The following is a 24,364-nucleotide window of genomic DNA, read 5'->3' on the forward strand; positions in this document are numbered from 1 at the left end:
TAACTCCAATCCCAAAGAAAGCAGGTGTTGACAGATGTGAAAATTACCGAACTATCAGTTTCATAAGTCACAACTGCAAAACACTAACGCGAATTCTTTACAGACGAATGGAAAAACTGGTAGAAGCCGACCTCGGGGAAGATCAGTTTGGATTCCGCAGAAATGTTGGAACACGTGAGGCAGTACCTACCCTACGACTTGTCTTAGAAAATAGATTAAGGAAAGGCAAACATACATTTCTAGCATTTGTAGACTTAGAGAAAGTGTTTGACAATGTTGAATGGAATACTCTCTTTGAAATTCTAGAGGTGGCAGGGGTAAAATACAGGGAACGAAAGGCTATTTACAATTTGTGCAGAAACCAGATGGCAGTTATAAGAGTCGGGGGGCATGAAAGGGAAGCAGTGGTTGGGAAGGGAGTGAGAAAGGGTTGTAGCCTCTCCCCGATGTTATTCAATCTGTATATTGAGCAAGCAGTAAAGGAAACAAAAAGAAATATTCGGATTAGGTATTAAAGTCCATGGAGAAGAAATAAAAACGTTGAGGTTCACCGATGAGACAGAGACAGCAAAGGACTTGGAAGAGCAGTTGAACGGAATGGACAGTGTCTTGAAAGAAGGATATAAGATGAACATCAACAAAAGCAAAACGAGGATAATGGAATGTAGTCGAATTAAGTCGGGTGATGCTGAGGGAATTAGATTAGGGAATCAGCCACTTAAAGTAGTAAAGGAGTTTTGCCATTTGGGGAGAAAAGTAACTGACGATGGTCGAAGTAGAGAGGATACAAAATGTAGACTGGCAATGGCAAGGAAAGCGTTTCTGAACAAGAGAAATTTGTTAACATCGAGTATAGATTTAAGTGTCAGGAAGTCGTTTCTGAGGGTATTTGTGTGGAGTGCAGCCGTTTATGGAAGTGAAACATGGACGATAAATAGCTCGGACAAGAAGAGAATAGAAGCATTCGAAATGTGGTGCTACAGAAGAATGCTGAAGATTAGATGGGTAGATCACATAACTAATGACGGGGTATTGAATAGAATGGGGGAGAAGAGGAGTTTGTGGCACAAGTTGACTAGAAGAAGGGATCGGTTGGTAGGACATGTTCTGAGGCATCAAGGGATAACCAATTTAGTACTGGAGGGCAGCGTGGAGGGTAAAAATCGTAGAGGGAGACCAAGAGATGAATACACTCAGCAGATTCAGAAGGATGTAGGCTGCAGTAGGTACTGGGAGATGAAGAAGCTTGCACAGGATAGAGTAGCGTGGAAGCTGCATCAAACCAGTCTCAGGGCTGAAGACCACAACAACAACAGCAACATTTAAAAAACCCTGTAATTAAAAACTCGGCCAGTGCAGATAGCAATACTTCAAGAAGAAATTAAGAAATGGCCAATCATGATTCTTCAAATTCTGTCCAGTGCCAGATGATACAATTTAAGAAAATTTAACAACCTGAAGAATGGCCATTCATGACCCTGCAAAACAGGACCAGCAACAACAGCAGCAGTAGTAAACAGGGAAAGACGGCTAGGTGTAGTTATGAAGGATGAGGAGCAGCAGCAGCAGGAAGCACGGGAAGAGGGCAAGGTGTTGTTGATGTAACACAAGGAGCAGTAATAGTGGCAACAGCAGCAAACTGGGGATGAGGACAAGACATAGCTGATGTAGGATGAGGAGCAGCAACAGCAACAGCAGCAGCAGTAAGTGGGGGATGAGGATGAGGCAACACTGATGGAGGATGAGGAGCCACAACTGCAGCTGCAGCAGCAAGCAGGGGAAGGAGGCAACACACAGCTGATGGAGGACAAGGAGCAGCAACAGAAGCAGCAGCAGCAGAACAGGGCATCGTGCAGCTCAGGTAGATGGAGGAGCAGCAGCAATAGCACCAGAAGAAGGCAGCATGTAGTTCATGTAGGACAAGGAGCTTCAGATGTGGCAGTAGCAGTAAGCAGGAGAAGGGAGCAGGGCAAAGCTGATGGAGGACAGGGACAACAGCAACAGCAAGCCATTGGGCCACATCAGTTTGCGGCTGTCCTGCTTCCATTCTTCCTGTGCCCACCGCTGTACAGCACCGTCTATGACTGTGTATACAAAGTTGTGGATTTGGATTACCCGGAAACACTATCCCATTTGATGGGTGCCCTGACGGCATCGTTGCATTGGTTGTTCGTTGACCGGAATGCCATCTTCCGTGCAGAATACTATTTTGGGGACATCTGTTGACAGTTTTGTACGATTACACCGTAAATTAGATACAGGACGGGGAAATAGTGGTTTGTTGCTTTAATTTTGGACACCAGTGTAATTAACTGTCATAGAAATAAACCTGTTGCTATAGGTTCTGTTAACACAAAAGACAAAGTAAAAGAAATAAGACGTCAGAGTAACATCAGAGCAGTGCAGAAGACGGCTCTCAAAACTTTTTAAGTTTGTCTCCCAAGAAAACAAAACTGGGTAAGTCAATTAACAGAAAACTACCTTCTGATCCGATCGCTAAAAGCAAAGAGCAATAAATTAAAGGCTTCAAGAAAGAATTGGCTATTGTGAAGAGCAGAAACTCTTTAATGGAGCAAAAAATGGCAGCTATAAGGAAAACAAAGAAACATGGTGTACCTCTCAAAACATCTGCTTCTGCTAGCAAGAATACGGGGACAGTAAGGAGATTAAAATTATATTGTCTCAGTGTCTCATCCAAGCACAAATTCGGGGCCTGTCGAAGGGAAAAAAAGAAAAAAATAAACTTGTACAATGTAGTTCGAATGACAATGCAAATGTCTTTTGCCCTGTCGGTCAACGCTCCAAAAATAGACAAAGCAATTTAAGTGTCAAGCAGGCATATTAAAGGAAGCACTAGATTCAATTAAGACTAGGTCACTATGTTTACACCAAGGCTGTCCTAAACTTCGATGAAATGATCATTGACAGCCGTGTAAGTTACGATTCATCTGACGATGTCATACTTGGACCATACTGGAACGTTCGAGTAGCAATGATAAGAAGTTTGTTTTCGAAGTGGAAGCAGCCAATATATTTGGAGTTTTACGATTTTGATGTGACAATGAGAAGCAGTTGTTGCAGACAGTCATTATAGAACTTAAGGCAGTTGGGGTTCGTGTTGTAGCAGTTACATGTGATATGGGAGCGAAACATTCAAATGTGTGGAAACAGTCTGGTGTATCCACAACTAAGACGCAATTTTAGAAACCCTATGGATAACAGAAGGAAAAGTCTTTGTACGACGTACCGCATTTGCTAAAATTATTAAGAGATCACTTGGTTGACGTCGGAATGACCTTGCCTGACCGTAATGTATTTACTAAGATTGTAATAGAAGATCTACAACATTATAAAGTGATTTTTCGATCACTTATGACATACCAAAAACTCATATGAATGTGAGTGGGCGTGCACCTCAGAACGTTCGAAATGGTGCGTAGCTATTTTCACGTCCCACTGCCCAAGCTGTGAGATAAATTCTCCATAAACATCGCGGAGGAAGCGTCATCGAACGGACAAACGACATTTTCGATGTGTTGAACTCGAGGTACACGCAATATCAGAAAGCACCTCATAGGAGTGATTATGGTTTCACCTCAGAAGTCAAGAAAATTCCTTGAAGAAGTTTTTGGATATTCGCTCGAATATGCGAGAAGCGAAAAGGAACAGCCTCCTCCCGTTCCAAAAAGATTTGTTACATCAATAAATTCACTTTTAGGGCTTTTCGCAGATGTGGAAAATGATGGAGCAACCTATATTCTGACTGTCAGACTGAACAAAGAGTGTCTCGAATCTTTATTTTCTAGAATTCGTGATCTACGGGCATTTTATAATACCAAGATGCCCTTCGAGGGTAAAACACAGAATTGCCTACTAATACTGACTAGCCATGCCACGAACGTACTTTTGTGCCTTGTTGCTTCCCCTGAAGAGCACAAAGATCAAACTTCTGCAGAAAAAACAGTAGACGAAGTCGAGAATTTTATTTCTAGTGCGCTATGCAACAAAGCACCTGACACACTACGTCACGATGCTTGAGGTGAAGAATATTTGCTAAGAAATGCGATCTCAGTTATTTAGTGAGCTCCAATGAAGACTTTACTCATGATGCCTTAAAATACTTGGACAGATACATTGCATTCAAGTGCAAAAACATCGTCAGTTCATTAGGAATTACAAAAGCAAAATTCAATGTCGATGCAAAATTAACAGCTAAACAGGACTGGAAAAGTCTACGTACGAAAGGTGGATTTACTTCTTCATCACTTGAGACGTCTGCTATGATAGAAGATTTCGAAATTTTTGCGGCTTTTTATGGAGCAAATATTTCACATTGCAAACGTGTGAATACATCATTAGCAGCACTAGTACAATCAAGATTTCACGCAACCGAAAAGAAAATCATTGATTTCTATGTATAAAGGAGAACTTTAGTCCGTTTTAGGTTTTTGAATAAAAGCCAAATTGGATGCAATGAAGTGGAGTTCGGCGGAAAGAAATCTTCTCTGGACTGCGTCGTCTTCAGAAACTTCGAATTAAATTTTCCGCGGCTACATCACCAGGTAAGTTTCGTCATCTCTTTCAAAATATTCTCTAGATATGTCGCAACTACAGTAGCACGTAAAAATTTACAATTTTCAGCGTAGTCACGTTCTTAAGTCGTAAATTTTATTGACGATCATCAACAGCTAGCTTTGTACTCGTATCTTAACAAATGTTGTAATCATTTACTTTCGAATAATTCAAAAACTAATTCTTTCGCATCCTCTTGAACCTCATCAATGAGATGCTCAAAATCGAATAAGAGGGGATGTGAAAATTCGTGTTCCTGAGTGAGATTCCCATTAGCGACCGCACGACTGCGCCAGCGCTGGCTGCCAAGTGACGTAACACGTCGCTGACGAATCAGAGCGTACTGAACGAAATGGCCTACCTTTCTAGACTATGTACCTTGGGGACAACCAATGACCATATACCAATATCAGTTCCTTATTCTTATACCCTTTCATCTGTCCACAATATTCTTTCTTCGTGTCTTCTGTCCGCTTCAGACCAGTCTCCATTTTCACTCTCCTACCTTGGAATCATTCCATTGTTGGTTGTTGGTTGGCTTGGGGAGGGAGACCAGACAGCGTGGTCATCGGTCTCATCGGATTAGGGAAGGTTGGGGAAGGAAGGCGGCCGTGCCCTTTCAGAGGAACCATCCCGGCATTGGCCTGGAGTGATTTAGGGAAATCACGGAAAACCTAAATCAGGATGGCCGGACGCGGGATTGAACCGTCGTCCTCCCGAATCATTCCATATTGAATACTATTTCGCTAACCACTTCTCAGTTAACAAGTCTCTTAGGTGACCATTTTAGCAGCACCTGGATAGAAAATGCAGTAGTTTAAAAGAAAGACGCCTTTTGCACGCTGCTTTTACGTTACTTTTGCACCCATCTGGGTTTATTTGTAAGGCGTCTTTAGCGTGTTGACCTGAAATATTACACGATTTATCGTTTGCACATGTAGGTGATAAATTTAACACAGTTTATGGAAATTTTTATAATAAAATGGAAAGGTACTTAAATATCAGCGACTGATTCGTCATTACTAAGGGAAAAAGTTTTCTCTCATGTGGAATACTGATTGAAAGCGTGCACCTTTTTTTGATCGCACTGTTTAGGAAACATAGGACTTCAACCGCCATTTTCAAACAATGTACTGAAACTGCTGTTTTTTGTCTCTAGAGTGTCATACGTGTTTGCATGTGTTGCCAACCTTCTCAGTACTTGCTTTCAGTTGTTTTACGTTTGTTTGTATGTGTGTTGACGTAAGTTGCGTATGTGTCTGCGCATAATCTTTTATTTTTATTTATTGTTGATATTATTTTATGTATTTATTCAATAAAATAAAGTATGTATAAGGACAATAATATAAAAATTAATAAACAAAAAAGCTTATAGACACACACAGACGCAACTTATATCAACACACATGTAGTCATACAAAAACAACTGAAAACAAATACTGAGGAAATATACTTACAAAAACGAATCACACTCTAGAGACAAAAAACGGCAATTTCAGTGCTGTGTTTCAAAATGACAGTTACAGTGCTATGTTTCGAAACAGTGAGGCCACAAGAAAAACTGCAAGCTATATGAGAGATAGCTGTTTCCCTTAGAAATAATGAACTAGACCCTGATCTGTAAGTACGCTTCCATTTAATTGTAAAAAGTTTCCATGAACTGTTTTAAATCTTCAGACGATACGTGAAAACGAAAAATCGTGTAATATTTGAGGGCACTCACTGAAGATGCATGGTAAACAAGGCGAAACGTGTGTGATGCAAACGTAAAATAAAAGAATTAATTTTCAGCATACAAAATGCGTCTTTCTTTTAAACTAATGCAATTTACTATTAAGTTAGTTGTTTCTTCAGGTTTTATATTATTTTTCCTAAATCGTTTTATACTTGATGGATGTAACCTGTTGCATTTCCGTCCCACAAATATTTGAGGAACTTTTTGGTTACTCTACTCTCTAACGCTCGATAAAAATGTGAAAAAATACCGGTTTCTTTTCCTCGTTACTTCTGATGTGCTTTCTACGTTTCGATAATTTTCAATACCACTACGTAATTTCCAACCTTGCATAGTCGTGGGCCTAACATTTTTCTAATTTATCCGCCTTTCTGACATTTTTAATTTATCTAAACTATAGATTAATGCGATTCATTCGCTTACAGGCATTCAGCCTCCTTTATTGTGCTGCAATGCCTATTTTTGCATTTTCAGCCAGTCATTTTGTGTTGTAAAATTCTTTAGTTATACCATATGCCCTTCCCATTTTATGTAACATTTCGCCTACAGCAGCTTTTTCCAAACCGTTTTCCAGGACAATGTCCCGAAGATATATTAATTTTCAACCTTTTCAGTTTGAGAATATCTGTTTTCAGAAATTTCGGCCCATTGTAAAAAATTGTTTTTTTTCTCTGCAGAAATTGCTAAGCCGATCCAACTGGCTATTTCTTCTAGAAGATTAATTTGTTTTGGAGCAGATGTGACATTTTTAGAAAGTATATCAAAGTCGTCTACAATTGCGAGATGGATTATTCCAATATTTTTGTTTCTTCTTTCCTTCCCAGCAGTTCTTTCATTCCAAATTTTCACTGTTTTTTCTCGAACACAATTAGAAAGAACTGCGGATAGGGCATGACATTGCTGTACGTCTACTACATACCTGCCAACTCTCCAGATTTAGGCAACTCTCCCGATTTTCCAGTTTATTCCTTTATTTCTCAATATTTTTACCTAATTGTCGTCAAACCTAAGTCACTGGTTCTGAAAACCCCCTTTTCAATATTTTTGACATTTGTAGGAAATCCTGTGCAGTTTTTAATAGATATACGTATCGAAGTTTAAAGAAATCAGGAAGCCACGTGCGATAGTATCGATTATTATTTTTCCTATTTCCCGCGCATTTTGTAGACTGTGTATTTGTATTGCTCAGTGTTGTGCTGTTTGGATTTGTGTTTGTGTGTTGTCATTATGTGTAAGTGAAGTAATTTATTATTCAACGTTTTTATAATCGGTATAAATTTTTACAGTGGGTGTTTATGAGTGTTATTTTGTTTCCTTAGCCTCTGAAAGACTTTATTTTTGTTTAAGCGATTATTCCATGTGCATCTTATTAATCATATTCGTAATATTTTAATTCGATGTTTTGTTTTTCAGTATGATAAAAAATATCTGTTTCATTCTTCTTCATCCATAAGAAGAAAGGTGCTGTACATTTTCGTATGATTGTTCCAGTGTAACTCGATATTTAAGTGTAAATGAATACTAATAGGCTACATACGTAGCTACAGTTAAACATTATGAGAATTTTACGGCTCTAATGACATGTTTCCCTGAAAATATACTAACACCAGCTAACTTTGAACATGCTGACGTATTATGTTTGAAATCTTATGAGGTGAAAGTGGATACTAACTCAGAAACTCAAAAAGGGAAGCGGTATTCATAGAATTTCAGAATACGCCCGACGGCCAGTCGGCAAGCCTTTTTTACAATTTTCATGTGTATGTTACAAAATAATATGGCGGACACTGTTTTACGGCAATCATACATTTTTTATCTAAAACCAAAGAAATATGCCAACCTTGTACAAATTACCCGGCCTTGCAGATAACGGGTATGGAATCAACGTTTTGGGTAGTTCTAGTTTTTTCATTTGTGTTCTTATACTCGTTATACAGCTTTGTTACATCATAGAGAAAGACCCGCATCAGTTATCTCGGGGCTATGCTGAAAATGAAGCGCGGTTTCGATCATTCCTATACCTCTTGATTTTTAAAATTCAGTCTCCCATTTTCAGATTTTTTAACGTTCGGAGGTATGTTACTGCAATATCTTTTCAATTCAGTAATCTCTGTCGAATGACTGACTTCAGATTAAATATTTGTTCAGAACTCGACTTGCAGTTCATAACACCGTTGCTTTTACACTAAAGACCGAAATAAACTGATTTAGCCATGCGTATTCAAATACAGAGATAAGTAAGCAGGAAGAATACGGAGCTACGATCGGCAACTCCTATATAAGGCAAGTGTCTGGCGGAGTTGTTAGATCGGTTACTGCTGCTGCACTGGCAGGGCAGGTTATCGAGATTTAAGTTAGTTTGAAAGTGGTATTATAGTCAGCGCACGAGCGATGGGACACAGCATCTCCGAGGTAGCGATGAAGTGGGGATTTTCGCATACGACCATTTCATGACTGTACGGTGAATATCAGGAACCCGGAAAAATATCATTTCTCTGACATCACTGCGACCGGAAAAACATCCTGCAATAACGGGACCAACGACGACTTAAGAAAATAGTTGAACGTGGCAGAATTGCAACCCTTTCGCAAATTGCAGCATATTTCAGTGCTGGACCATCAATAAGTGTCAACGACACTTCACCGATATGGGCTTTCGGAGCCGAAGGCCCACTCGTGTACCCTTGACGATTGCACGACAAAAAGCTTTACGCCTCGCCTGGGCCCGTCGACACCGACGTTGGACTGTTGATGACTGGAAACATGTTGCCTAGTCGGACGAGTCTCGTTTCAAATTGTATCGACCGGACGGACGTGTACGGGTATGGAGACAACCTGTTGAATCCATGCACCCTGCATGTCAGCAGGGTACTGTGCAAGCTGTGGAAGCTCTGTAATGGTGTAGGGCGTGTGCAGTTGGAGTGATATCGGACACCTGACTCGTGTAGATACGACTCTGACAGGTGACACGTAAGTAAGCATCCTGTCTGACCGCCTGCGCCCATTCATGTCCATTCGTGCATTGCGATGGACTTGGGCAATTCCGGCAGAACAATGCGACACCCTTCACGTCCAGAATTCCTAGAGAGTGGCTCCAGAAAAACTTCCGCTGGCCACGAAACCCCCCTCCAGACATGAACACTACTGAGCATATCTGGGATTCCTGGCAACGTGCTGTTCAGAAGAGATCTGCACCCCCTCGTACTCTTTATGGACAGCCCTGCAGGAGTCATCGTGGCAAATTTCCTCCAGCACTAGTTCAGACATTAGTCGAGTCCATGCCACGTCGCGTTCCGGCACTTCTGCGTGCTCGTGGGGGCCCCTACACTACATTAGGCAGGTGTATCAGTATCTTTGGCTCTTCGGTGTATTTATTTCAGATTTGACGTAACTTCAGTTGGTGTTGATGAACAAGTAATGAACTGCTGCATTTCGGCGTCCCTTCGCGCAGATGCGTGAACTGGTGTGTCGCGGCTGTCACGCTGGCTACACCGAGCGACGATACAGACGCAGCACTCGAATCGAGGCGGTTGGCGAGTCGCGCTTGTTTCCACACCGACTGACAACTCGCGCTTTGCTCGCCAACTACGCAGTCACCGCGACAGGCCAAAAAGGATGTCAAGCACTGGGCGGGGATTCGTTTCTGGCAGGGCAGGAATCGCTCTTGTTTCTTTGCAAGGCCGTGGACAAGGTTTGGAGGCTCTACCTTAGGAAGTGTGACAACGCAACGCGCTTCAGCTTTTACCAGGTGCAATATTTGGACGCTTCAGTAAAAATAAAAATACAGTCATACGTTTTGTGAAATGATTGGCTTGAAAGCGAGAAATAAAATAGATTAGAGAACAATTTGAGGCGCCTCTGAATGATGCTCGAAATCATGTACAGCAAATGAGGACCCGATTGAGAATTTGAGTACTAGAGAATATTTGTCCTGTGGGTTCTCATTCCGTGCATCAGTCAAAGGTACGTCATATACTTCTCTAATCTATTTTCCGACTTTTTAAATTATTTCGCAAATCATTTGACCTTTTTAACATTTCTTTTCATACTCAAGTGATGCTCAGAAAGCATGGAATCTAACATATTTAAACATGGACTGGTATTCCGTTATTATTAAGAGTATATGAATTAACAGCAGAGCATTTTCAATTTATGCTGTGTTTTGATATTTACTTCGTTGTTTTCGACATAAAGGAGAAAATTTTCCATCAAATCACTAATCAAGTTATTCTTAACCACCCTGATTACTTTCAAGCAATTAAATATTTCTATCTCTGCAAAACCAGACGTCGCGCTGGACGACACGAGTGATGTGAATAGAGGTCCTGTGTCTTGCGACACTGCATAGTGGCGAACAAACATTGTATAATTGGTGGTCCCGATCAGCCAAAATGGTCACATAATTCTTTGCAGTAATGCCACCTTGCGGAGTAACCGTGCGTCTCATAGAATGCCACGGTACGGTCGCCCAAACCATGACCGAACCCCGCCATGCTTTACTCTCGGGATGTAATCTCGATCAAAAGTTGGAAGCAGTATGCAGTGGGACTCGGACGCGTAAATGACTTTCTCCCATTGCTCCATACGCCAGGTTTTATGCCTTTGGCGCCACGAATCCCTGTTAAAGGGCATTTGCACTAGCGATGTGTGGCTTTGGAATTGAAGCTCGTTCTGCAGTTGCCAACTTGTGGAGCTCACTGCGTGTTGTTCTGGTGTCGACAATGTGTGCGATATTCAGTTCTGCAGTGACTTTTGCCGCCGACGTCATCTTATTTTTCGTCACAATCCTCTCTAATGACCGTCCGTGACGATCACTCAACACACACTTCCGTCCGGGTTGTGTCGTAGTGCATGTTGTGTTTCTTCCGCTTTCCGTCCATTGTGTTCTTCGATACGGTGCGTCTTGAAACAGCAAACTCCACGGCTCTCTTCGCTACAGAAGCACCCATCGTACGAGCACTAACAGTCTGTCCACGTCCGAGTTCCCTTAACGTCGACATAACACAGTCACAATTGTGCACAACACTGGTCGGACCACTGCTGACACAACGTATGGAGAACATGGCACAGTTTCCGTTCGTGGTCAGACACAACAGTGCAAACTGCAGGCTAGGCTATCATCTGCATTGGCGATCAACCACACCATTCTCGCGGTCTTTCGATATTGTTAACCAAGCTCTGTATGCGGAAGCAAGTAACATGTTGCCAGACTCCTGCTGGGACTTATCGGCCTCTATGATGTAAAGAACTTCTGCTGTAGGGTCTGCCGGTGGAGTTGTGAGCATCTTCGAAACGGTCTAGCATTTACTAAAAGCTTTCGTGATGAAACGCGCCTCTCTTAGTAAGATTTTCTCTATCTCTTGTATTGGTACAACTTGGTAAGAATAACCTATTGACGACCAACGTTAGGAAGCAGTCAAACGAGTTTCTGTAAACCACTTCTTCTGTGGATGAATTACATTTCCTCATGCTGGCATCAGCGTTTCCTTCATACAGTCGTATGGAGAATAATCTGGCATTGTCATGCTGAAGGACAGCGTGCTCTATGTGTGGACGAACTTTTCGAATTCGAAACTCGATTACAGCACGTTGTTTCCCAAGCATCGGCATAGTTAAGTTACACGGTACATACCACCGCGTTACACGCTACAATTCGGAGCCCTGTTGCAGCAGAGGGCAGCAAATATGTAGACTTGAAAAACAAAGATGTAGAATGTTAATAACGTTGGTATTATTTAAAAAGCTTAAAAGTCATTACTTTTCTGCACAGCTTCGTACAAGCAGAATTACACAGTACCATTGTCGTCTTTAGCCAGAGATGCTTGTGCTTATGTAACCCGTGGCGCAGTTTGGAATGTTGGGTTGCCTAAGTCGCAGGCGACGCTGCGCAGTATTCTTGCCAGACGGTGGTGGCGGGTTTTAGTGCCGGTATGTGGAAATGCCTCTTGCCTTCACCTGCTGCGAGAACGAGGTGCCCACAGCTTACGGTTTTGAAGTGTTCTCCATGTAGAAGAATAGGGGATATTCATTTTTTTCCGTTTTTATGATCGTGCTGACAGTAACAGCATTGTGTGATCGATATTGTGTGTCATACGATATCGACTGTCTATATTAATTTTGCGTAAGAAAACTGTGAAAATTGCAGGACAAGGCTGTAAATCGGTCCTACTTTACTTGGCCACTTCTCTTGTTGATGAATTGCGTTTCCATAAAATTGCTCCATTCGTCTCAGCTTCGCATCTGCTGTCCTTACAAATAGTTTTATGTGATCATTCCGCTTTAGTTCCTCTGGGCTCTTTCTCGTAGGTATATTAAGGTTGCCATTGTTTCCAGTGATTTTTTTTAATAGTGAACGGTAATGGATCTAGTAAATGAGAAAAGTGAGAGGGGATGGACTACGAACAAAATAGGTATAGAGAATGTACGGTGTAGATGTTACACAGACATGTAAGGAAGAGTGCAGTATAGGAAACGACGGAGAATGCACCAGATTAGTCAACAGAGTAATGACTTAACTAAAATGCCCAGTCACATCGCATAGTCCATGAATTGATGCAGGTGATCAGACAGGACGCTTACGTACGTGTCACCTCTCAGAGTCGTATCTAGACGTATCAACGGTCTCATATCACTCCAACTGCACAAGCCCCCAACATGACGGGGTCTCCACCAGCTTGAACAGTCCCCTGCTGGCATGCAGGATCTATGAACTAATGAGGTGTCTCCATACCTGTACACGTCCATCCGCTCGATACAATTTGAAACGAGACTCGTCGGACCAGGCAACATGTTTCCAGTCTTCAGCAGTCCAATGTCGGCGTTGACGGACCCAGGCGAGGCGAAAGCTATGTGTCATGCAGTCACCAAGGGTACACGAGTTGGCCTTCGGCTCCGAAAGCCCATATCGATGATGTTTCGTTGAATGGTTCGCACGCTGACACTTGTTGATGGCCCAGCACTGAAATCTGCAGCAGTTTGCGGAAAGGTTGCACTTCTGCCACGTTCAACACTTCTCTTCACTCGTCGTTGGTCCCGTTCTTGTAGGATGTATTTCCGGCCGCAGTGATGTCGGAGATTCGATGTTTTATCTTATTCCTGATATTCACGGTACACTCGTGAAATGGTTGTACGGGAAAATCCCCACTTCATCGCTACCTCGGAGTTGTGTCCCATCGAACGCGCGCCGACTGTAACGCCACGTTCAAACCCACTTAAATCTTGATAACCTGCCATTGTAGCAGCAGTAACCACTCGAACAACTGCACCAGACACCTGTTGTGTTATATAGGCGTTGCCGACCGCAGCGCCGTATTCTGCCTATTTACATATCTCTGTATTTGAATACGCATGGCTTAAATACTTAAATACTAAAATTCTTAGATACTAAAGCACATCCTTTTTGTACTGAACATTTCACTTCAAGATAACCTATTTATTAATGGAATTTACTTTCGAAAGTTTTTACTCTTTGAACTAACTCTGTATATTCACTTAATAGATTCTAGTAACTTTGCTTCGTTCTGACTGAATTTTACGTAAGCAAACTTTCACTATAACACTTTGCAATAGTTGAGAAACGTTTCTCATTATTTACGCAAAAACAATTTAAATGGTGCCATTTTATACTATCTTGGCACTTCATAAGTCTGTAAAACAGCATACTCGGATTAATCAAACGCCAGGAAGGAACCGTATATGATTAGGATGAAATAACAGGGTGAACCAGTTTTTTTTTTAAGTTCAAAGCACATACCGCACACTAAAAACGCGGAGCTCGATCTTCAGCACATTTTAATTTTATGTGGAACATTCTGTAATAGCCGGACGTTAAACGAAGTCATATTACTAAGTAGTCCAGCTTTGCATACTGTTAAATATTAGTCACGTAGTTAGATTATCAAATGTACGTTAGTTCAACATAATGATAAATCTTATTAATGTGCTACAGTTACCAGTGTAATAAGTGTTCCATTACGTGCTGGTAAATGTATTTAAAAGAAACGTTGATTTTTCGCCGACTTTATATCGGACATTAATTCTAGTAACTTTGCTTCGTTCTGACTGAATTTTACGTAAGCAAACTTTCACTATAACACTTTGCAATAGTTGAGAAACGTTTCTCATTATTTACGCAAAAACAATTTAAATGGTGCCATTTTATACTATCTTGGCACTTCATAAGTCTGTAAAACAGCATACTCGGATTAATCAAACGCCAGGAAGGAACCGTATATGATTAGGATGAAATAACAGGGTGAACCAGTTTTTTTTTTTTTAAGTTCAAAGCAAATACCGCACACTAAAAACGCGGAGCTCGATCTTCAGCACATTTTAATTTTATGTGGAACATTCTGTAATAGCCGGACGTTAAACGAAGTCATATTACTAAGTAGTCCAGCTTTGCATACTGTTAAATATTAGTCACGTAGTTAGATTATCAAATGTACGTTAGTTCAACATAATGATAAATCTTGTTAATGTGCTACAGTTACCAGTGTAATAAGTGTTCCATTGCGTGCTGGTAAATGTATTTAAAAGAAACGTTGATTTTTCGCCGACTTTATATCGGACATTAATTATGCCGTATGTATACAGAGTCAGAGCATGAAGAAAAGATTCCAGTGGTGTCCTAGAGCAGCCTTCTTGACGCTCGTTGGCAGCTTTTGGTAATACTCGGACGATGCACGTGGAAGAGTTGCGGGAAATCAGTACGACGTGTATGTCCACATATTTAGCCGTCGCAGATGTCAACAACACACCAATCCTCCACGGGGCACTGCGCATTCAAACCAGTATAGTGGCACTCCGTCCCGAGTTCTTCATAATATTGACTTAATACAATAATAACTATTATTATCGATTCATGTAATGTAAATACACGAAACTCGGTGGATCTTCAGATATTTCCACGTATATCCGCATGCGTGTGGGCTTTAATCCGCACTGTAGTTAATTCTCTGCATATCTAAAGCCAAGTAAACCAGTACCCATGATGTTATCTATCGAATCTTCGCGGGGTTCGCCTCAACTGACGTATGGGAGCCGCAAAAATCTCATTAATGAATGCAATACTAGAATCTGAATCATATCGTTCTGTCGTAAAGAAAAGAAGCAGAGAAAGTCACTAGAGAGCAATTTACGTCAGTTTGTCAGTAGCTATATTCGCAACAGCACAATTTTTTAACGTCAGGAAATCGAACACGACAGAACAAGACAGCATTAATAAAGGTCGGGTAGCATTAATATAGGGCGATTTCGTAAGAGCTATGAATACAGTTGTGGAATGAGGCGGACGGTGGTTAGCATTTGGACGACAAGTGCACGGCGCAGATGAGGGACGGACTCGAGGAGAAGCATTAATAACCCGGTGCCCCATTTAGACTGCTACGTCCAGAATTAAACCGGTGGCCGAAGACGGGGTGACTAAAAAGACGTCTTCTGGTACGGATTTAGTGCGGCGGTGCATAGCAGCGGCTGGCGTGCTCCCGGCTGGATCCAGATTTTTCCAGGCATTCGCGGTGTCTCCAGGAATAGCGACCTGGACCTTAAGGAGACATCCCTGTCCAAGCATCCCCTTATAATTTAAGATTGTAACCAATCATGCGTGTATGTTTTCACGGCACAGGAGAGCTATGACTCGACATGGCTAGCCAATGCACTGACGCGACGACAGTCACGGGACGCCTCCTGAAATCGTGTCAGACCCCCTCTTTCCCTGCATAGTGCAACAGCTGAACGTGTCATGCACTCGACAAGTCGTTGGAAGTCCCTGCACAAATGTTGAGTCACAATGCCTCTACAGCAGTCCATAATTGCGAAAAAGTTGGCCGTACACGCTCTGACATCTCCATTCTGTATCACAAATGTTCGATGGGATTCATGTGGGGAAATCTGCATGGCCAAATCATTCGCTCGAATTGTCGAGAATGTTCTTCAAAGGGTAATCACGAACAGTTCTAATCCAGTGACGTAACATCGTCCATGAATGGCCGCAAATGGTCTCCGAGTAGCTGAATACACTACTGGCCATTAAAATTGCTACACCAAGAAGAAATGCAGATGATAAACAGATATTCATTCGGCAAATATATTATACTAGAACTGACATGTAATTACATTTTCACGCAATTTGGGTGCATAGATCCTGAGAAATCAGTACCCAGGACAACCAACTCTGGCCGTAATAACGGCCTTGATACGCCTGGGCATTGAGTCAAACAGAGCTTGGATGGCGTGTACACGTACAGCTGCCCATGCATCTTCAACGCGATACCACAGTTCATCAAGAGTAGTGACTGGCATATTGTGACGAGCCAGTTGCTCGACCACCATTGACAAGACGTATTCAGTTGGTGAGAGATCTGGAGAATGTGCTGGCCAGGGCAGCAGTCGAACATTTTCTGTATGCAGAAAGGCCCGTACAGGACCTGCCACATGCGGTCGTGCATTATCCTGCTGAAACGTAGGGTTTCGCAGGGATCGAATGAAGGATAGAGCCACGGGTCGTAACACATCTGAAATGTAACGTCCATTGTTCAAAGTGCCGTCAATGTGAACAAGAGGTGACCGAGACGTGTAACCAATGGCACCCCATACCATCACGCCGGGTGGTACGCCAGTATGGCGATGACGAATACACGCTTCGAATGTGCGTTCACCGCGATGTTGCCATACACGGATGCGACCATCATGATGCTGTAAACAGAACCTGGATTCATCCGAAAAAATGACGTTTTACAATTCATGCACCCAGGTTCGTCGTCGAGTACACCATCGCAGGTGCTCCTGTCTGTGATGCAGCATCAAGAGTAACCGCAGCCATGGTCTCCGAGCTGATAGTCCATGCTGCTGCAAACGTCATCGAACTGTTCGTGCAGATGGTTGTTGTCTTGCAAACGTCCCCATCTGTTGACTCAGGGATCGAGACGTGGCTGCACGATCCGTTACAGTCATGCGGATATGATGCCTGTCATCTCGACTGCTTGTGATACAAGAACGTTGAGCTGCAGCACGGCGTTCCGTGTTACCCTCCTGAACCCACCGATTCCATATTCTGCTAACAGTCATTGGATCTCGACCGACGCGAGCAGCAATGTCGCGATACGATAATCCTCAATCGCGATAGGCTACAATCCGACCTTTATCAAAAACGGAAACGTGATGGTACGCATTTCTCCTCCTTATACGAGGCATCACAACAACGTTTCACCAGGCAACGCCGGTCAACTGCTGTTTGTGTATGAGAAATCTGTTGGAAACTTTCCTTATGTCAGCACGTTGTAGGTGTCGCCACCGGCGCCAACCTTGTGTGAATCATTTGCATATCACAGCATCTTCTTCCTGTCGGTTAAATTTCGCGTCTGTAGCACGTCATCTTCGTGGTGTAGCAATTTTAATGCCCAGTAGTGTATAACTATTTCCAGTCAGTAGTCGGTTCAGTTCAAGCAGAGGACCCAATTCTTTCCATGTAAACAGAGCCCACACCAAATGGAGCCACCATAAGTTTCCACTGTGCTTTGTTGACAATTTAAATCCATGGCTTCGTGGGATCTGGACCACACTCGAACTCTACCATTAGTTCTTACCTTACCGACTGAAATCTGGACTCAGCTGATCAGGGCACTGTTTTCCGGTTGTCTAGCATGCATCCGAGACGGTCACGAGTCCAGGAGAGGCGCTGCAGGCGATGTCGTGCTGTTAGCAAAGGCACTCTCGTCGGTCGTCTGCTGCCACAGCCCATTCGGCAAATTTCGCCGCACTGTCGTAACAGATACGTTCGTCGTACGTCTCAAAAAAAAATGGTTAAAATGGCTCTGAGCACTATGGGACTTGACGTCTGAGGTCATAAGTCCCCTAGAACTTAGAACTACTTAAACCTAACTAACCTAAGGACATCACACACATCCATGCCCGAGGCAGGATTCGAACCTGCGACCGTAGCGGTCGCGCGGTTCCAGACTGGAGCGCCCAGAACCGCTCGGCCCGTCGTACGTCTCATAATGATTTCTGCAGTTATTTCACTCACAAGGGAACCGCCCCATCGCACTCCCCTCAGATTTAGTTGTAAGTTGGCACAGTGGATAGACCTTGAAAAACTGAACACGGATCAATCGAGAAAACAGGAAGAAGTTGTGTGGAACTATGAAAAAAATAAGCAAAATATACAAACTGAGTAGTCCATGAGCAAAATAGGCAACATCAAGGCTAATAAGACCGCACCGCAAAACCGTGCGATTAGTAGACGAAAGGACGTGCCTCTCCAATGGGAACCGAAAACAGTCGATCTCAAGGTAATAGGTCAACCGATTCCTCCACAGGAAAACACGTCTGATACATTCTATACGACACTGGTGACGGCATGTGCGTCACATAACAGGAATATCTTGTCGACCCACCTAACTTGTACACTTGGCGAATGGGTTAAAAGATTCTTCTATCTTGCCCTATTTAGGTTTACTTGTGGATGTGATAATCACTCCCAAAAAAGTGATGAAAACGTAAGTGTTTGTCACATAAACTGCAACAAATGAAAGCAACAGTTTCATAGTCGCACAGTTTTCCCTGAGCTCTGTCAAAACATATGTTTTTAACGTTTTCAAAATTTTCCGCGTGTAGACGTCAAATCCTGCATATGTCCAAGCAAATCTGGTTGATCAGACTTGATTAGGTTCACCGCAGACATTTTTAATACTGCGAGTCATTCGTTTCCTCGACACGTTCCAACCAGACTGCCTTTTCAGACAATTCAATTATACACTCATTTTGCAAGTTGAACGCACTCTTCAACGATAGAAGATTTGATGTATGGGTTTCCTGAGACCTAGCTCATTCGTATTAATCAGGCAATTTTTAGGTGTTTTCGAAATGTTTTCTCTGTTCCGAACATACTACACTCAAACATTACCGTATTTACAGTACTATTTTTGGTTACCATCGACACTGGTTGAATCAGCAATATTGACAGTTTTGCGTTTTCCCCTTCTGTTTCTCATCAGCTGCCTTAAGCATCTGCCGTCTTCATTTTAATCGAAATAGCGATGTGTTTTCAATCGCGATTTTCCTGTCACTGCCCGAAAAAAAAAACAATTAACAGGAAACATTTTGATACTAATTCACCGATTGCTACATACACTTCATTGACTTCGACACATCCATTATAGAACTCGAAAAGTTGTTTCGACGATGTCAGAGGTAAAACAGTAGTAGTAGCAAACTATTTACTATGTTCAGTCTAAAGTTAAAAAAGCCGATGAATACTGGTTGTGTCGCAACAGCAGATTGCAGACAGAATTGTTCTCTCCGCGTAAGGAAATCTTTTGGTTTTATGCGAGTTTTGTTTCTCGTTAAAAGAATGAAAATGTATGAAATTAAACAGTACTTTCGGGATCGCAGTACTGTTTCAAGTTGACCAAAGCATTTTCTACCGTCTTCCACTTATTGGTTTGAAAGCTCCGAGCAAGACCAGTTTTGTGTTAGTATCCGAGTAATTCCGCATCTGTCGCCTGCAGCGCGCGGATTTGCGGCGTCGGTGCTGACTCAATTCGCGAAGAAGCGGGGAACCAGGCTAGGTTTTGCGGTGGCCGAGCGATCGATGTACACGCCGCCGCTACTGCGACATATGGCGTGCCGCAGACCCACGGCCCGTGGCCCTGAAAATGCAAGCGCAGTGCGGCGTGCGGCGAAGGTGCTGCCCCCTGCAACCTGCACAAGACCGTGAAAACTTTCCGCGAACTGCCGGCGCCCCTACCGGCGGAGGTGGCAGGGGAGAGAGTGGGGGGACGCCGCACAGTGGGAACAAGGCTTCGCCTGCGTGTGGAGGGTGGGGGGGGGGGGGGGGTGCACATTATTCGGCCGTAACGGAAATGCCGCCCATCCGGCCGAGTCCGCGCGCGCCAATTTTTTTGCACGAGCGTCTTTTGTTTTCGTAAAACCGTGGCAACAAGAGAGTCACGTATTAATTGTGGCGGTATCGTAGACCATTTCACAAGCATTAATGGTGACTGTCGAATAAATAACAGCTACTACAGTAAACAGCAAAATAGTTTCGTTTATGTTAAACATTCCGTAGCTAATCCAGATCTAATCAGCCTAATATCCAACGCTATCAGCCATCGCGCGTTCCAAAATCTTAGCTGTATCATCAGGTGACATCTAGAGTTTTAGTTCGTCAGTATAGTTGCAAAGAATACAACGCCGCCTTTTTAGCACTATAAATTTAAAAAAGAAGTGGAATTACTTTGACAACTATCGTTAAGGCAGGTGATGTAAACGCTGGTTAGCACACACAGAACTATTCACACAAGACGAAATTTCTCCATTTAATAAGACGCTTTACCGCTTCTACTGTAACCTATACAGTGCCAAGACTAATTTTGTAATACAGTTGCCAGAACTATTTATTTGATACAAAGGATACCTGAACTACGTACTCTATAGCTGGAATAAACGCAACAATTCACTTGCCAACCACGGTAATCCAGCAAAAAGCAATATCGACATAGCCTATCTACTTTTTTTCTTTTTTTATGTACCTTAGAGCAGATACACACGGAACTGCGTGCTTAACAAGCACGCATGCAGAAGTGTACTTGCGCAAGAATGCTTGAAAGTGTGCAGGATGACCTGCAAGCATTAGGACCCCAGAAGAAGCTTAATGGTTGATCAACTTTCGATTACGCACGCTTGTGCAAGCGTTCAAGCGTGTGCATGCTTGAGCTTGTGTACGAAGAATATAGAGGTTCGTGCAAGCAGTGATACAATTTAATTTTTATTTGGCCCTGTTACATTGCATTCTGCACAAAGGTTGTACTGTAATGTAGGACAAGTCAAAAGAAGGGGGCAATACTGTAAGACGTTTTCTGTAGCGTGTCTACCACGAGTAGGTAATTGGTCGAGCTCGACGTTTTCTGGCAAAGTGACGCTTGTACAAGCATGCTAGAGCCGTGTAGAATGCGAGGAATTTGTGCATGCTTGCACAAGCACGCTTACTCATCGGTGGCTCTCAAGCGTGCACTTCTATGTGTGGCAGCCTTTTTTTTGTTGGTTTTTTTTTTTAATACTGTGACTACTTCGGAAATTATCGCTTCCAGTTGACTAACCACACCAAACGATGTTACAAGGGATATATACGCCGACGAAGTTGGTTGGTTGGTTGGTTGGTTGGTTGGTCAGTTGGGAGGGGGGGGAGGGACCAACCAGCGAAGTCGTCAGTCCCACCTGATTAGGGGAGGACGTGGAAGGAAGTCGGCCGTACCCTGTCAAAGGAACCATCCCGCCATTTGCCTGAAGCGATTTAGGGACATCACGGAAAACCTAAATCAGGATAGCTGACCAAGTTCAAAGCCGATAATAATTGAATGGGCTAGTTTAGTACAAATGCATTAGTGTAAGCAGACGAGAAAAAACCATGGGTGTGAGATCCAATGATCATTGTAAATACACTCCTGGAAATGGAAAAAAGAACACATTGACACCGGTGTGTCAGACCCACCATACTTGCTCCGGACACTGCGAGAGGGCTGTACAAGCAATGATCACACGCACGGCACAGCGGACACACCAGGAACCGCGGTGTTGGCCGTCGAATGGCGCTAGCTGCGCAGCATTTGTGCACCGCCGCCGTCAGTGTCAGCCAGTAGAGGTGGGCCAAACGGTTATTCTGGAGTAACCGTTATCACAGTTCCAGTTATTCTTTGATAACCGTTATCGTTAACCGTTATTAATAACTGCCAAGTTATTTTTCGCTAGCGAATACCGATAACTCCGACAGTTAAATAACGACATAGTTGGAATCCATCAGTTTAGTTATCAGTATAACTGCGAGTAGTGTGAAATAGCAGGAATGTCGTATGAATCGTGTCATAACCTTAGCTTATTAACTCCGGGTACATTTTAGTTGATGTTAGAATGATTATTAGTGTTTCATATTATATGTTTGTCGGTTATCGGTCGCTATTAGAAATATTATCTTCGCAGCTGCGACAGAAAGTACGCGGAACTTCGCCAAAGCACTGTTTAAGTAAAATGTTAACAACGTGCATTTTTAAGTATGAAGTAATATGTAAACTGAGTACAGTAGGTTAAATTCGAAGCTTAATTTCTTGTGCTCCTCACATAATAGAATAAAGTGTACAGCCTTATAATACAACAAAAAATATACGTAATGTGACAGATTCGTTTACTCTTGTGCTGTAAAAGCTAGTCCTATTGGGGAAAGTGTGAGTACGCTAATCCAAGTTTTATGTCAGATTTGCAAACTGCTCGATTTCTCCAGCGACAGCATGTTTATAACATATGAAGACATGCAGATCGAAAAGGTTGACAGTGTTACATTTCTGGGACTACAACTCGATAATAAATTCAGTTGGGAAGGGCATACCACATTTTTTCATTCTGTTATTTCATAAGGGAGCATATTCTGTGGGAACTTATCAAACGTAGCAAAAGTTTTTCGCATGTAAAAGCGTGTAATAAAAATAGTTTGTGGTATCAATTCAAGAACATCATGTAGGAACCTGTTCAAGGAACTTTGTATTCTAACCACTGCTTCCTAATATATTTATTCCTTTATGAAATTTGTTACAAGTATTTCCAACCAATAGCTTAATACATAATATCAGTACTAGAAATGGGAACAGCAATCTACATAAAGACCTAAAATTACTTACCTTGGTCCAAAAGGGGTCCAATATTCAGGAACATGCATTTTCAATAAACTGCCAGCAAGTCAGCAACCATTAAAAACTTGGTTTCAGATAAGGCACGGTTTACAGTGTGTTTGAAAGACTATTTGATACAGAAGTGTCTGATTCCACCCGTCATCAATATGCCGGAAATGGCTATTTTAAGTGTGTCTATGACGTCACTACATACACATGGCAACAAACACGAAGATACATATAAATAATACAATAACATTTCCCACCAAAAATACAATCAAACCAATGGGACAACTGCGGGAAGTTGGGGGTTTTAGGGTGAGGACAAGCTAGTAAAAAAAACACACCATGATCCCAAAACACAAAATGAAGAACAAAAAGAAAAAAAAAAATTACAGCATTCTGCTACACCAACAAAAATCTGCAGGAATCGGACACTTCCCTTGAACAATATAGGTCAACTATAGGTGACCATACCAAAACACCAATACCCACAACTAAAAGTACGAAAATTGGAATCAGACATTTCCCTTGACCTATATAGGTCAACCTCAGATGACGATACTAAAATATCAACACACACAACTATGAAAATGGGAATCGGTCATTTCCGGTGACCTATATAGGTCCACCACAGCTACTGATGCCAAAAAACCAACACCTACAACTGCGAAAAATAAAACCACAATCCCAAAAGTCCACAAATCAATCATCCCTACATAAATTAAATCACATTCAATACATCATAAATACACAAAACATCACAGCTAGAAAAAAAAAAATTAAATTACCACCAGCAAATTCCGGCACTGCAACCTAGATCGACAGCCCCCCCCCCCACACACACACACACAAACCAACTCATAAACACCGTGCCGTAATGACATTCACACACCACAACACCTTTACGTCGAAGTAGACGGGTGGAATCAGACGCTTCCATCGACCCCTCCTTCTACTCTGTAGATGAATATCGTAACAGAGACTGATAGACCAGCTTAGGTAAAAATTCTGCTATATTTCAGTTTTGACAGCACTTGGTTGCAACAGTCAAGATCGGGTATTCTGTGTACGATAAATTTATTAAAAGTACGTAACTGTGTTTTATTCTGTCAGTGTACAAATTCTGTAAATATTAGCAGTTACTGTGATATATTCACATATTTTGACAATCTCCTGACAAATGATGAGGATAATAATTATTATATTCCACTGTATTATGTTATACTTTCTGACATGTTATTTGTCATTCGCGATGGCCAGCGGCTATTTCCGTAGCAGTACGAAAATATTTGTTCGCTCCAGTTACTATCCTCTCTGGAAATATCACCTGGAACTACGAACTTTAACTGGAGTCACCGAGTCAGGAACGTCTAGATACACAGTTATTCCGTTACCA

General features: G+C 42.3%; 1 protein-coding gene across 1 annotated transcript in view; it reads left to right on the plus strand.

Annotated features, from left to right (window-relative positions):
- The first annotated feature begins 1,734 nt into the window (after positions 1 to 1,734).
- LOC126092647 (sodium-dependent neutral amino acid transporter B(0)AT3) overlaps positions 1,735 to 24,364 on the plus strand; it is a 98,031-nt gene continuing 75,401 nt past the window's right edge. The window contains exon 1 of the mRNA XM_049908369.1: positions 1,735 to 1,861. Within this exon, the coding sequence (XP_049764326.1) occupies positions 1,735 to 1,861 (127 nt within the window). The remainder of the gene's footprint in view (positions 1,862 to 24,364) is intronic.

Source organism: Schistocerca cancellata, chromosome 7 (assembly GCF_023864275.1).
Source record: "Schistocerca cancellata isolate TAMUIC-IGC-003103 chromosome 7, iqSchCanc2.1, whole genome shotgun sequence".
Classification (NCBI taxonomy): domain Eukaryota; kingdom Metazoa; phylum Arthropoda; class Insecta; order Orthoptera; family Acrididae; genus Schistocerca; species Schistocerca cancellata.